The sequence below is a fragment of the Bos taurus genome, chromosome 5 (assembly GCF_002263795.3).
Source record: "Bos taurus isolate L1 Dominette 01449 registration number 42190680 breed Hereford chromosome 5, ARS-UCD2.0, whole genome shotgun sequence".
Lineage (NCBI taxonomy): Eukaryota > Metazoa > Chordata > Mammalia > Artiodactyla > Bovidae > Bos > Bos taurus.
The window spans coordinates 41,321,247-41,335,975 of NC_037332.1; the positions used below are offsets into that span (position 1 = coordinate 41,321,247).

Here is a 14,729-nt window from a genome sequence, read left to right on the forward strand (position 1 = left end):
TAAAAAGCAGAGACATTACTTTGCTCACAAAGGTCCATATAGTCAAAGCTATGATTTTTCCAGTAGTCATGTATGGATGTGTGAGTTGGACAATAAAGAAAGCTGAGGACCAAAGAATTGATGCTTTTGAACTGTGGTGTTGGAGAAGACTCTTGAGAGTCCCTTGGACAGCAAGGAGATCCAACCAGTCCATCCTAAAGGTAACCAGTCCTGAATATTCATTGGAAGGACTGATGCTGAAGCTTAAACTCCAATACTTTGGCCACCTGATGCAAAGAACTGACTCATTAAAAAGACCCTGATACTGGGAAAGATTGAAGGCAGGAGGAGAAGGGGAAGACAGGATGAGATGGATGAATGGCATCACCGACTCAGACATGAGTTTGAACAAGCTCCGGGAGTTGGTGATGGACAGGGAAGCCTGGCATGCTGCAGGCCATGGGATTGCAAAAAGTCGGACACACCTGAGCGGCTAAACTAACAAACTGACTGACCATCTGTTTATCTTCTTTTGAAAAATGTCTCTTATGATCCTCTGCCCATTTTTCATTCAGATTATTTTTTTGTTACTCAGTTGTATGTACAATGTGTTGTTCTTGAATTACATTCAGCTCTAAAAAGTTTCATGTCAGCTTACATATATAATCCTCCTTTAAAAATTTTTTTAGAGAAACATCTTGGTTTCTTTTCCTTAATGAAATTAAGGAACTATAAATGCATTCTAGATAATACATTGAATTTCTGCAACTATAACCTAACACCCTAAGTTAATATTTATCTTGCCTTACTTTTCAGGTGTGAAAATGAAACCAAATTCAAAACAGAAGAAATATTTTGGGCTTACAATTTCTGCCCTACTCCGTACTCCTGGACTGCACTTCTGGGCCTTATTTTATATCTTATTTTCTTCGCACCTGGTAAACAAAGACTCTGTTGTTGTAATTGTTATTTTAATTAAATTGTCTCTATTTAGACAAGACAAGCTACTCTTTTAAATTCCTTACATGCTACTTTACTGAAATTCTTCATTTTATACTTCTCAGGAATGGGACCAATGCCTTGGACTGTGAATTCTGAAATATATCCCCTTTGGGCAAGAAGCACAGGAAATGCATGTTCATCTGGAATAAATTGGATTTTCAATGTTCTGGTGTCATTGACATTTTTACACACAGCAGAGTATCTTACATACTATGGTAAGAGAATATAGTTTCATTTTTATTTTCTACTCTTGTTTTTAGATTTGCTGTCATTCGTGATTGAAAAACTAAATGGTTATATTTTTGCTATTATAAATATCTCTGCAAGGCTGTCTTATTCCCCAGAAGCCTTAGAAATGTTTCTGGGAAAAGATAAGAGGAACTGTCCTTTCCTAAGCAGTATTGCTGCTTGTCCCTCAGTGCTTTATAGCTTTCACCCACCTACACTTCAGACCCAAACATCTCCCAGCTATCCTCAGTGGGAAGTCTTCACAACAAGGCCTTTAGTTTACTGGAAAAAACATAAACAACAGAGAATTATAGAAAGATCCTGGAGTCTAGGGGTCATGCTTGAAAATGTCTCTTAACATGGATGGGTTGTATCCAAGAGTAGAATCAAAGTAGGGTCAAAGTTGCTCCCCCAAATGTTGTGCTCGCACTGTGCCTTCCACTCTATCATATCTGCTGTTCAGACCAAAGTATTTCAGGATCCACTGAGACCAGCACTTATGACTGCTGAAACTATAAATGTGGCAGAGGTGTTCATGTAAAATGTAGAGAGACCATAACTCGAAGAAAACAATCTTGAGAAGTGACTGAGTTAGGAAAAAACTTTGGGAAGCTACTTCAGGTTTATCTTTACTAAAATGAAAAGGTGTCTTTTTAGCAAGAGAATTTCTTTATTGTCTGTATGAGTTTATAGGTTATGATTGGATTCTAAGTGATGAAATAGGGGTTTTCATGCTAATCTGAGCCTCCGTGATTATATACTGAAAGTCTATTGTTTAGAACCCACCCCCACCCCCGTTCACCCACCCCTCCCTTCATGGATCACATATCCTGGGGAAGGGACTTGCATGATTCAGTGAAGGTATGAGCCATAATGTACAGGGCCACCCAAGTTGGATGGTTCATGGTGAACAGTTCTTAGAAAATGTGGTCCACTAGAGGAGGAGATGGCAAACCACTCCAGTAACCTTGCCTGGAGTACCCCATGTACAGTAAGAAAAGGCAAAAAGATATGACACCAGAAGATGAGCCCACCAGGTCAGAAGGTGTCCAATATTCTACTGGGGAAGAGCAGAGGACAATTACAACTAGCTCCAGAAAGAATGAAGAGGATGGGCCAAAGTGGAAACACTCAGTTGTAAATGTGTCTAGGGTGAAAATAAAGTTTGATGCTATAAAGAACAATACTGCATAGGAACTTGGAATGTTAGGTCCATGAATCAAGGTGAATTGGACATGGTCCAGAAGGAGATGGCAAGATTGAACATCAAAATCTTAGGAATCAGGGAACTAAAAGGGAAGAGAATGGGTGAATTTAACTCAGATGAGCATTATATCTATTACTGTGGGCAAGAATCCTGTAGAAGAAATGGAGTCGCCCTCGTAGTCAACAAAAGAGTCTGAAATGCAGTACTTGGGTGCAGGCTTAAAAAACAACAGAATGATCGTGGTTTCTTTCCAAGGCAAACCATTGAACCTCAGAGTAATCCAAGTCTGTGTCCCAACCACTGATGCCAAAGAAGCTGAAGTTGATGCTAGTGGTAAAAAACCTGCCTGCCAATGCAAGAGACATAAGAGACTTGGATTTGATCCCTGGATCAAAAAGATCCCCTGGAGGAGAAAATGGCAACCCACTCCAGTATTCTTGCCTGGAAAATCCCATGGACAGTGGAGCCTGGCAGGCTATAGTCCATGAGGTTGTAAAGAGTTGGACATGACTGAAGTAACATAGCATGCACACATGCTTGTCCCAACCACTGTTGCCGAAGAAGCTGATGTTGATGGGTTCTATTAAGACCTACAAGACCTTCTAGAACTAACACCAAAAATATATGTCCTTTTCATCTTAGGGGATTGTAATTTAAAAGTAGGAAATCAAGAGATACCTGGAATAACAGGCAAATTTTGCCTTGGAGTACAAAATGAAGCAGGACAAAGACTAATAGAGATTTGTTAAGAGAACACACTGATTATATATAGTGAATACCCTTTTCCAACACAAGAGACAACTCTACAAATGGACATCGCCACATGGCCAGTAAATAAATCAGATTGATTATGGTCTTCGCAGCCAAAAATGGAGAGAAGCTCTATACAGTCAGCAAAAACAAGGCTGGGAGCTGACTGTGGCTCAGATCATGAACTCCTTGTTGCCAAATTCATACTCAAATTGAAGAAAGTAGGGAAAAACAATAGGCCATTCTGGTTTGACCTAAATCAAATCCCTTATGATTTATACACTGGAAGTGATGAATATTTTTAGCGGATTAGATCTGGTAGAAGAACTATGGACAGAGGTCCGTAACATTGTATAGGAGGTGTTGACCAAAACCATCTGAAAGATAAAGGAATACAAGAAGGCAAAGTGGCTAAGGAGGCTTTACAAATAGATAAGTAAAGAAGAGAAGTGAAAGGCAAAGGAGAAAAGGAAAGATATATTCAACTGAATGCAGAGTTCCAGAGAATAGCAAGGAGAGATAAGAAGGCCTTAAATGAACAATGCAAGGAGATAGAGCAAAACAAAAGAATGGGAAAGACTAGAGATTCTCATCAAGAAAATTGGAGATATCAAGGGAACATTTCATGAAAGAATGGGCATGATAAAGGACAGGAACATTAAGGACTTAAAAGAAGCAGAGGATACTAAGAAGAGGTGGCAGAAGTACAAAGAACTATACAAAAATGTCTTAATGACCAAGATAAACTCTATGACTGGTCACTCACCTAGAGTGAGACAAACTGGAGTGTGAAGGCAAGAGGGCCTTAGGAAACATTACTAGGAACAAAGCTAGTGGAGGTGATGGAATTCCATCAGAGCAATTTAAAATCATAAAGATGATGCTGTTAAAGTGCTGCACTCAGTATGTCAGCAAATTTGGAAAACTTAACAGTAGCCACAGGACCAGAAAATGTCAGTTTTCACTCCAGTCCCAAAGAAGGGCAGTGGAAAAGAATGTTCAAACTACCATACAAGTGTGCTCCTTTTACGTGCTAACAAGGCAATGCTCAAAATCCTTTGAGCTAGGCTTTAGCAAATCATTAATTGAGAACTTCCAGATGTACAAGCTGGGTTTCAAAGAGGCAGAGGAACCAGACATCAAATTGCCAGCATTTGTTGGATCATGGAGAAAGCAAAGAAGTTCCAGAAAAACATCTACTTCTGCTTCATTGACTATGCTAAAGTCTTTGACTATGTGGATGACAACAAACTGCAGAAAATTCCTAGAGATGGGAATACCAGACCACCTTACCTGTCTCTGAGAAAGAGGTCAAGAAGCAACAATTAGAATTGGACATAGAACAACAAACTGGTTCAAATTTTTTGAAAAGAGTATTACAAGGCTGAATACTGTCACCCTGCTTATTTAACTTCTATGCAGAGTACACCATGCAAAATGCACATGAATGAACATTGGGCTGGATGAAGCACAAGTTGGGGTCAAGATTGCTGGGAGAAATATCAACAACCTCAGATACACAGATGCCACCACCCTTATGGCAGAAAGCAAAGAGGAACTAAAGAGCCTCTTGATGAAGGTGAAAGAGGAGAGTGAAAAGGCTGACTTGAAACTCAACATTCAAAAATCTAAGATCATAGCATCCAGTCCCATCACTTCATGGCAAATAGAAGGGGGAAAAGTGGAAGCAGTGACAGATTTTATTTTCTTGGGCTCCAAAATCACTGGGGACGGTGACTGCAGCCATGAAATTCAAAGACACTTGACCCTGGAAGGAAAGCTATGATGAACCTAGACAGCATATTTAAGAAGAGAGACCTCACTTTGCCAACAAAGGTCCATATAGTCAAAGCCATGATTTTTCCAGTAGTCATGTATGGATATGAGAGTTGGACCATAAAGAAGACTGAGTGCTGAAAAATTGATGCTTTCCAGTTGTGATGGTGGAGAAGAGTCTTGAGAGTCCCTTGGACTTCAAGAGATCAAACCAGTCAATGCTAAAGGAAATCAACCCTGAATATTCATTGGAAGAACTGATGCTAAAGCTGAAGCTCCAGTACGTTGGCCACCTGATGCAAAGAGCCAACTCATTGAAGAAGATGGTGATGTGGGGAAAGATTGAAGGCAAATGAAGAAGGGCACAGCAGGGCATGAGATGGTTAGATAGCATCACTGACTCAGTGGACATGAATTCACACAAACTGTGGGGGATATTGGAAAACCGAGGAGCCTGATGTGTTACAGTCCCTGAGGTCCCTAGTCGGACAGGAGTTAGCAACTGAAAAACAAGTGCTTCCACCATTCTCAGATCCTCTCCTCCATTCCTCAGTGCACCTCACCTCATCTCACCTCATCCCATATTCTGGCTACTTATAATTTCTTTTAGTAAGAACAAATCTATTTGTCAGTTCCTCTATCTACCCTCTCACTTCTGGACCTTGAGCTTAGGCCAGGATTATACTTTGTTCACCAATATATTCCCCACGCCTTCCTGGGCATCCCCTATTAAGCACTCAGAAGTGTTTGTCAAATGAATAAATACATAGCTGAACTTTTAAATGAATGATGAATATGTGGAAACATCATATGTCTCTTCCTCCTCTCTTATGAACATTATGATTTGGTGTTTAGTTTTATTTAGAACTATTTATCTAATGCTTTTTTTTTTTTTCTAATCTTTATGAAACTCCTCTCTCTCCCAAACATTATTTGAAACATTTAGAAATATTTATTTTCTTGGAAAGGAAAGGCACTGGCATTTTAAACTGGATGTATATTTAGTATGTTCAGCTTTATCCCATTTGGCAATTAGAATGTTTACATAAATTTGCAAGCTTATCTTCCTAATAGCATAAATATAAACACAATAAATATTTACCCATATTTTCTGATCCTTGAGAATACTTAAATATTTAAATATGGACTTATTTCTTGAGAAAGCATTTTTTAATGGAAAGTCAGAGACAGAATAATAAAAGTCTACATGGTAAGACTTTTGATAGCAAAGCTCCTCTTCTTGAATCAGTTCTGTCAGGAAAACATGAGGCCACAGAAGTAAAATTTAAATAGGGCATAGCCAGGCTTCTTTCAAAAATATCTCAGTAGAAGCAGCTTTTTGTTTTGCATTAAGCCAGACTCCTTCCTTGTCAGCACACTGTCCATTAGGTTTTCACTAGTGGAACAATATCTCAGCTCAGGTTAGAGTTTTTCTCTATATTTTAACCTAGAGGTTACTGATTGATGTAAGCTGTATGTTTATATTCCTGACAACAGATAGGCACCCTAATGATGTATTTCTCTGGAAATATTCATGTCTTCTTTTACTTCCTTTTTTATTGTTTCATAAGCCCTCAAGTCTTGATTACTTACTTCCTAAACTATACTGCCTAGAAGAGTCTGGGTCCCATTCAATAATGTTTATTACTAAAAATTATCATAAAATGTCACCAGTATATCACTTTATTTATAGCACATGTGACTAAATAGATCCCTTGTTGAGCATTATTAAAGTGTCTGTGTTGAATCTTTAATTTTTCATTTTGTATAATTCAATTAAATATGTTTTAATCTGAAACTTAATATAAGGACTCTAATAAGATTTATTTCCTTTAGAATAAAATTGCACTGTTTAACAATCCTAACAGATTTGCTACAGACTTTTTTTTCATTTTCATCCTAAAGGGGCATAATTAAGAAAATGAATTACATAACTGACTTGCCCGGTACATGAAGCAGGTCACAGCCTCCCAGGCCTGCCTGCACTTCTGTTGGCTTAACCACAGGTCACACCAGTGAAGCCTATATACACAGTTGTAGCATTTGCTGTCTTTAGGTTATTCAGATTTTTATAGAAGTATCTTGCTTTTTAATAGAATTTTCTTTATGTTCTTTGGTTTTGGGAATCTTGTTCACACACACAAGAAATTGTATGGCCTTTAAAAATGTCAGTAAGCCATCTAATTGCTTTTAACTGTACGAGTTTAGTATGAAAAGATTTGATTTGTTACTTCCAATCATGCCATTGTACTTAAATTGTGAAAGATGATGAATATTTTCTAAATATTATATTTTATAAAGGCAGACCGTATTTACTCCATTAGATATTTTAGAGTTTAGCATCCCAGTTTAGTCTAAAATGTTTTATCATCTGCACCTATTGTTTTCTTACCTCCACAATCTTGCTTATCTGTATTCAGAATGCAAGACTTCACCTCTGTCATTTTTTTCCCTCAAAATTCCACATCCTCCAAGAACCAGCTTGTCATAGCACCCCTTAGATGAAAACATTCTTGATTTATTAGTCATGCTGATCTTACTAGTCACTATTCTTCCCTAGTCATTTTAGTGTAATTTGATAATGTCTATCACTTTTTTGGGCAACTAACATCCAAAATTCTTTCTATTCTTTGCAGTTTGTAGCAAAGAAGGATTTATTTTCCCTGTCAGATCAGGAAACTAAAATCAAGACAATTCAAGAAACTGCACAAGGATTCAGCCTGTGTAACTTTTTGACTTTCAGACCCACAGTGTCTACAGAGCCTTCCTCTCACTGTAACACTGATATGAATGCCAGATGATGTATTATTTTTTTTTTATCAAGTATGACATAAAAATATATAACTTGTAGTATAATGTAGACCAAACTGAAATGAAGTAAAGGAGCCTTGTATTTGTAAATGGAATTTTATTTTTATTAAAGAAAAAATTTGATTTATAAGGGTCCAGCTCCTTATCAGAAGAATTATATAGCTTCTGATGATTTAAGCTAACAAACTATGTCTTGATTTAGTCAATCCTTTTATATATATGTTTTAATATCTCATAGTTTACCTCTGTTTCCTTTTATTTTCTCATGGCTGCTCATTCAATGGAGCAGATTCTTTGGGGTAGCCAGTTCAGCAGCATTTTCCTCTGTAGTTTTACTTGAGTCTTCCCAAGAAGTGTTTCTATGGATAGTACTGAAATGGTTACTTCTAGGCCTGTCTGGAAGTAACTACTTAAAGAAAGTAGTCTTAATAATGTCTTTCCACATTCTGTAGTGACAACAAACTGAGAAATATTTTTCAGTTCTTTAACTGCTGTACTTTTCAGCTTCAAGCTTGAGTTTCAAATATATAGTCATGTTGTCTGGTTTAGGCCTTCATTTCAAATCTCCTACCCAATGTATTCCATCTGGTAGTCAACAAGAGAATATTCATTCTCTAAACTCTCCAATGAATCAGCACTGTACTGGGAACCCAGAGACAAGCCATAGACTCTGGGCTTGAAGAGACCACTTTTGCTGGTCTCCTCCTCAAGTATACCTCTCCTATACCTGGTCCTACTGGGCTGTAAAACTTACAGAATTACAATGTAAATCATAAATTTAAATAGGAACTGATAAATCATCTTACTTAATGAGGAAACTGAGGTCCAAGGAGGAGGTTAAATGACTGTCCAGAAGTCACATATTGTTTTTGTTGCTCAGTTGCTCAGTCATGTCTGACTCTTTGTGACCTCATGGACTGCAGCATGCCAGGCTTCCTTGTCCTTCACCATGTCCCAGAACATGCTCAAACTCACGTCCATTGAGTAGGTGATGCCATCCAACCATCTCATCCTCTGTCATCCCCTTCTCCTCCTGCCTTCAATCTTTCCCAACATGAGGGTCTTTTCTAATGAGTCATCTCTTTGCATCAAGTGGTCAAACCATTGGAGTTACAGCTTCAGCATTAGTCCTTCCAATAAATATTTAATCCTTTAGGATTGACTTATTTGATCTCAAGAGTCTTATCCAACACCACAGTTCAAAAGCATCATTTCTTTGGCACTCAGCCTTCTTTATGGTCCAACTCTCTTTATTTCTTCTGGAGCTATCTCTCAACTTTCTCCAGTAGCATACTGGACACCTACTGAGCTGGGAGGTTCATCTTTCATTGTCATACCTTTGGCCTTTTCATACTGTTCATGGGGTTCTCTAAGGCAAGAATGCTGAAGTGGTTTGCGATTCCCTTCTTCAGTGGACCACGTTTTGTCAGAACTCTCCACCATGACCCATTCATCTTGGGTGGCCCTATACAGCATGGCACAGTTTCATTGAGTTAGAATGTAGCCCACCAGGTTCCTCTGTCCATGGAGTTTTCCTGACAAGAATACTGGAGCGAAGTGCCGTTTCCTCCTCCAGAGGATCTTCCTGACCCAGGGATTGAACCCACGTCTTGCTTCTCCTCCATTGGCAGGAGGATTCTTTACCGCTGAGAAGCCCCAAGTGCTATGGACACACACACAAAAATGGACTGTAGGAGCCTCAGAGAAGGAATGGGGCACTAGTTAGGAGACTCTTACAGTACTGCAGGTAAAGAGGAAGGCTTTTAAATCAGAGATGTCCAGAAATGGTAAAAAGTGGTCATCTTTGGATTGTATGTGAAGGTAGATCCAACAGGATTTTCTAAGAGTGGATATTGGGTGGGAGAATAAGAGAAAACTCTGTTGACTCTTAAACTTTGAGCTTTGATTCAAGAAATCAGCAGTGTCATCACTGAATGCGGTTCTGGAAACACTACACTCAAGATAAATGAGAAGAAAATTTCTTCCTGAAAGTGCCTCCAGTCTAGTGGCTAACACAAATATATTCACATAATTATAATGCTACTTTGTTGTTATATACCACTTTGCCTCAGCAAAGTGTTGTCAAAGCACAACCCTAACCAGGAAAGTGAGGAAAGATTTCAAAGCAGAAGTTATTCTGAGCCTGGGCTATCATTCTTTTTGAGTTTGGTATTACATGAGAAGGAAATGGCAACCCACTCCAGTATTCTTGCTTGGAGAATCCCAGGGACAGAGGAGCCTGGTGGGCTGCCATCTATGGGGTTGCACAGAGTCGGACACGACTGAAGCGACTTAGCAGCAGCAGCAGCAGCAGCAACTTGAGTTTAGAAAGACAAACTGTATTATATTCACAGAATTAAAATAATTAGAGTAAACCAAATAAACCAAGCTGTAAGCAAATTTTTGGTTCCATTTCAGACCACAGCCATGCATTATTGACCAGAAACAGAAGTTAAAATCAAGTCCCCTTTCCAATGTAAGCCTTTACATATATGGTATTTTCCATTGCAGGAGCCTTCTTCCTTTATGCTGGATTCGCTTCGATGGGTCTCCTTTTCATCTATGGCTGTCTTCCTGAGACCAAAGGGAAAAAATTAGAGGAAATTGAATCACTCTTTGACAACAGGCTATGTACATGTGGTGCTTCAGATTCTGATGAAGGGAGATACATTGAATATATTCGGGTAAAGGGAAGTAACTACCATCTTTCTGACAACGATGCTTCTGATGTGGAATAATTATCAGCTGCTTAATATTTAGTCATTTAAACAAACTTGGGAGAGAAGAACAGCAATTGGTGACCTCACTGCCCTGCTTTTAATCTGGTCCTTTCCACAGTCTGGTTTTGAACGACTTCATATCCTAGAATATTTGATTCCAAGGAAGATACCATCACAATGACATTTTTTTTTCACACACAGAGATGTAAAACATTTACAGAGATTTTAAACTAATAATTATTGAACAAATATGTGTAATTCCTTCCTGAGATAGTTTAAAATGAATATTGTACCCAGTGACTTCAGTGATATCCTTTTTTCCTAAGACTATATATAATTATTAGTGGCAATTGAGTCAGTGCTAATCCAGCCAAATCATATATGTATGATATACTTACAACAAAGGATGCTAAAATATGGTCCAAAGGTATTTTCTGTCAAAGCATAGTCTGTTGGCCCTAATTTTTCCTAAGGATGAGGCGCTTATCTGTGATCAGCTATTAGAAAAAAATTCCATTTAAGCTTTTATCAACAAATTCAAGAGTGTCCCCTACAAGGCCACAGCTGTCCTTATATCCTTTGTATTCTACATTTTCATTTCTCTCTCCAATTCAAATATTGAAAATTCTTCAGCAGCTGACTCTGTACAGAATCTTTTGAACATTATAAAAAGCAGGTCTTTTTAGGTTTATTTTCCTACATATTTTTTGCATCAGTTAAGAAGTATACATTTGCACAGATTAGCTAGCAAGTTTTGATAAGTATATTTTATTGCTAGAAAGAAAGAAAAGATTTTTATGGACCTTAAAGATTTTTAACCCTGAGTTAGTCACTTAAGTGTGCAGCTGTAAACACAAAATAGCACTAGATCTTCAACTGTATTTCAGGGTCAGTTTTTGTTCAAGCCAAAATCCCCTGTATTCACAACTTCACTCATCAAGTCTGGATTCCTACTATTTGTGCCTTCATTTGTGTTACATAAATAGCTTCTAGCAGACTATTTTTCCCCTCTTTTAATAAATAATTTCTGAAACAAAGGAAGGAAGAAAATCAGCAACAGAAATAACCTTGCTGTTATTTATGTTTGTTTAATTAAGTAATGAGACTTCTATTTTTCTTTTTATTAACTTTCCTAAGGGAATTGTCACATTTTATTACATAATGGTACTTGTCTTTTTTTCCTTTTTAATTCTAAGAGTATAAACTGGTTTTTATGTTGTACACTTTCTCATTTTCTCTGACATTCTCTTAAAAATAGATACATAGATTTGTCTGTGGGTGTATCCTTTTTCTCATGCTTGACTTGGATTTTTTTTCTTCTTGTCTAAAAACTGGGATTTTCCATTGGAACAGATTAATGGTTCTCATATGTGTCTTTAAGAAATGTTGACTTACTATATTTCTGCAGTATTTTTTCAAAGTATTCATTAGTTTCTATGCTCATTCATCAGTGAATTCCAATTTTTGCTCATATATTAAGAACTACATAGTATGTACAAAGTCACTCACAAAATTACTTAATTCCAGTGAAAATATGAATGAGTCTTCTGAGGTCAGTTAAGAGTGCAAACATTTGATGCATTTTAACGTGTCTCTAAACATCTAATAATGTATTCTTCGGAGTGAAAGAGTGACTCTAAATTCAGTATATTTCTGCCAGTCTCCAAGATGGTTTGGTCTCTCTCAAAGTCTAGCTTTAAGAATGTCATAAGAACATTATGACAATTATGACAGCTGAGAATGTAGCCAAGGAGGTTCATTCTCTAAAGTTAAAAATCCTTCCACCAACAAAGAGTTTTCTCCCTTTGATCATTTCACGTAATTAAACAAATATATATTTTTGAGAGCTTTTTTCCTTGACTTAGGTGCTCTGACAATTGATTTCTAAGGGGATATTAATTTTGATTTTCCCCAGAAAAGCAGATGTGCTTTAACAGAGAAAGTTATTATTCTATTGATATTTCTTATCCCATAAGAAATTTCTTGTTTGTATAATATTTCACACAGGTAAAATGAAATGGAAAATGAACTACTGTATGATAAAATCAGAATATAATGTGGAGAAAAAGTATTTAAACCCATAAAGTGATCTCTTTAGAAATTTGTTTTCCTGATTTATCTAAATAATTCCCACAATTATTCTGTTTATTGAATACATGGCCTTAACTATATGCTTATACTCAGCTGAGCTGAATGCACAGTAACTTTATCAAAGGAGCAACTGAGCTCATTATTTCCTATAGCAGAACATGGCCTGTTCTCCCTGACATAAGTAGTGTTTTCAACTTTATATCCATAAATGCACATAATAGGGAAAAATAGCCACAGTTCTTGTCTTCTATTCTCAATTCCTTCTATAAAGGACTACTAGTTATTTATATAATGATAAAGATAATATTCCATATCTTTGAAGTACAAGACAGAGAGGCACAGTATAAGAATTATTTATAATTTTTTAATGACAACTACTTGAAAAGGAACCTTATAAAATTAGGGTATTATTTTTAGATTCAGTGAACATTTATAGTATATTAAAAATTAAGTATTTGAATTTTGCAGGTTTTTTAATAATATGCACCTTCTAAGTTATCAGCATCTTTGGCTACCACTGTCAACTTGAAAACATTCCATTTGAAATATCATCAAATATATATTTTATAGGAAAATTTATATATGGTATGATTTGATCTATCTAAGCATCACACTTTTAGCTGAAATATGTTTCCTTCTAAACATGTTACAAATTTAATAGAAGTATATTGTGATTTAGGAAAATATAGGGAAGATGGTCATAACCTCTATTGAGGCCTAGCTGGATGGCTGGTAAGATATGCACTAGACTTAAGAGAGTATAACATTTCATTGCATCTGAACACATAGGGCCGAATGTTAAAATCAGATAGGTTTTAAAGATTAGGTATTAATATTTTTCTTAAATATAAAATTCCTAATAATTTTGATTGTTGCACCTTAGTCAATAATTATCCAAAACATGATTTTAATGTATATATAAAAGATAGAAACTAAAATTAGATTTAAAAGGTATTATTTCCATTTGAAATTTTATCACCAGTAATATACAGTAGTTAGTTCCCAGATGGAAAATGCTGAGAGTAATGTTATCAAGTAGTTTTCATATTTGTATTTTACCACTGAACCATTTTAGTGTGTAAGAATCTTAATATTATTTTTTAAGTTATTCACTCTAAAATGGGAAATCTGTTAAATTAGAGAATTTAGAAACTGTTTACTATAATTTCAAAATCAGTTATCCAGAGGAAGAATTAACAGGGAAAAATATAAGTTGACAACTTATCCTTTTGCCTTTATATCAGAAAGTAGAATTGAAATGCATTATAATACTCCATAGATCTTGGGGGAAGGGTATTCTATAAAATACTCTTCATGGCATCTAAGAAAATCTCACTAGTTTCATTAACTTAATGACACTAATATATTTTATAAATGCTATAATACAGTAAGAGGGGTGGGAAGATTCTTTTGACTTTCTTTCATCAGTAATTAAGAACAATAAAATTAATAAGGTGTTTTGTTATAATTAATTTATTTTACTCTTCTCCTAGTTATGAAATCACATATTACACTAAGCACCTAACAACTAACATTTATATAGTTGTTGTGTCAGTTTTAAACTGCCACATTCAGACATTTTCAGTAACTACAAATAAAAGAATGACATACCATGCCAGAAGCAGAGAATTCATAATATGTACATTATGCCAAAATGTATTGAGTTTTGGATAAATTTTACAACTTATGTGTAGCTTCTGCCTATTAAGAGACTCAGAATTGTTCTCTGGATTAATTTTAGCATCCTGTTTTCTGTCGCTTTCTGTTTTCTTAGCCTTATGTACAATAATGTAAACCTAATTTGATGAAGTGATCCAGGTTGTAGCAGCATATCAATTTCAGTATCTTCAGTCCTTCTGGGTGAGCAATATTGCTGCTATTTTCTAGAAATAGAAATCATTTAAAAATTCCAACAGCTAACTGCTCCCAACTCTCTTAAAGATCATCTCTTAGAGAAGGAGATTTTTGTGTGCCAGTAATCATCAGAGAGAGATTTTGTAAGTGTTAATGATGTTCAGAAATACATGAAAGAATTTTATCTCATAATTTGCTTGTGAGTGTAAAACAATACAATTCTCATAAGTCTTTACTTTATATGTATAAAACAGAGTCTGTTACACTTAAGTGATTTGGTCTGTGGAATGTTAAATATCTATTTTCATTTA

At 36.2% G+C, this 14,729-nt stretch overlaps 1 protein-coding gene across 1 annotated transcript in view; it reads left to right on the forward strand.

Moving 5' to 3' along the window:
- Positions 1–10,491, forward strand: part of SLC2A13 (solute carrier family 2 member 13) — a 518,890-nt gene extending 508,399 nt beyond the window's left edge. The window contains exons 8-10 of the mRNA NM_001192963.1: positions 796–917; positions 1,044–1,196; positions 10,265–10,491. Of these exons, the coding sequence (NP_001179892.1) occupies positions 796–917; positions 1,044–1,196; positions 10,265–10,491 (502 nt within the window). The remainder of the gene's footprint in view (positions 1–795; positions 918–1,043; positions 1,197–10,264) is intronic.
- The last annotated feature ends 4,238 nt before the right edge of the window (positions 10,492–14,729 follow it).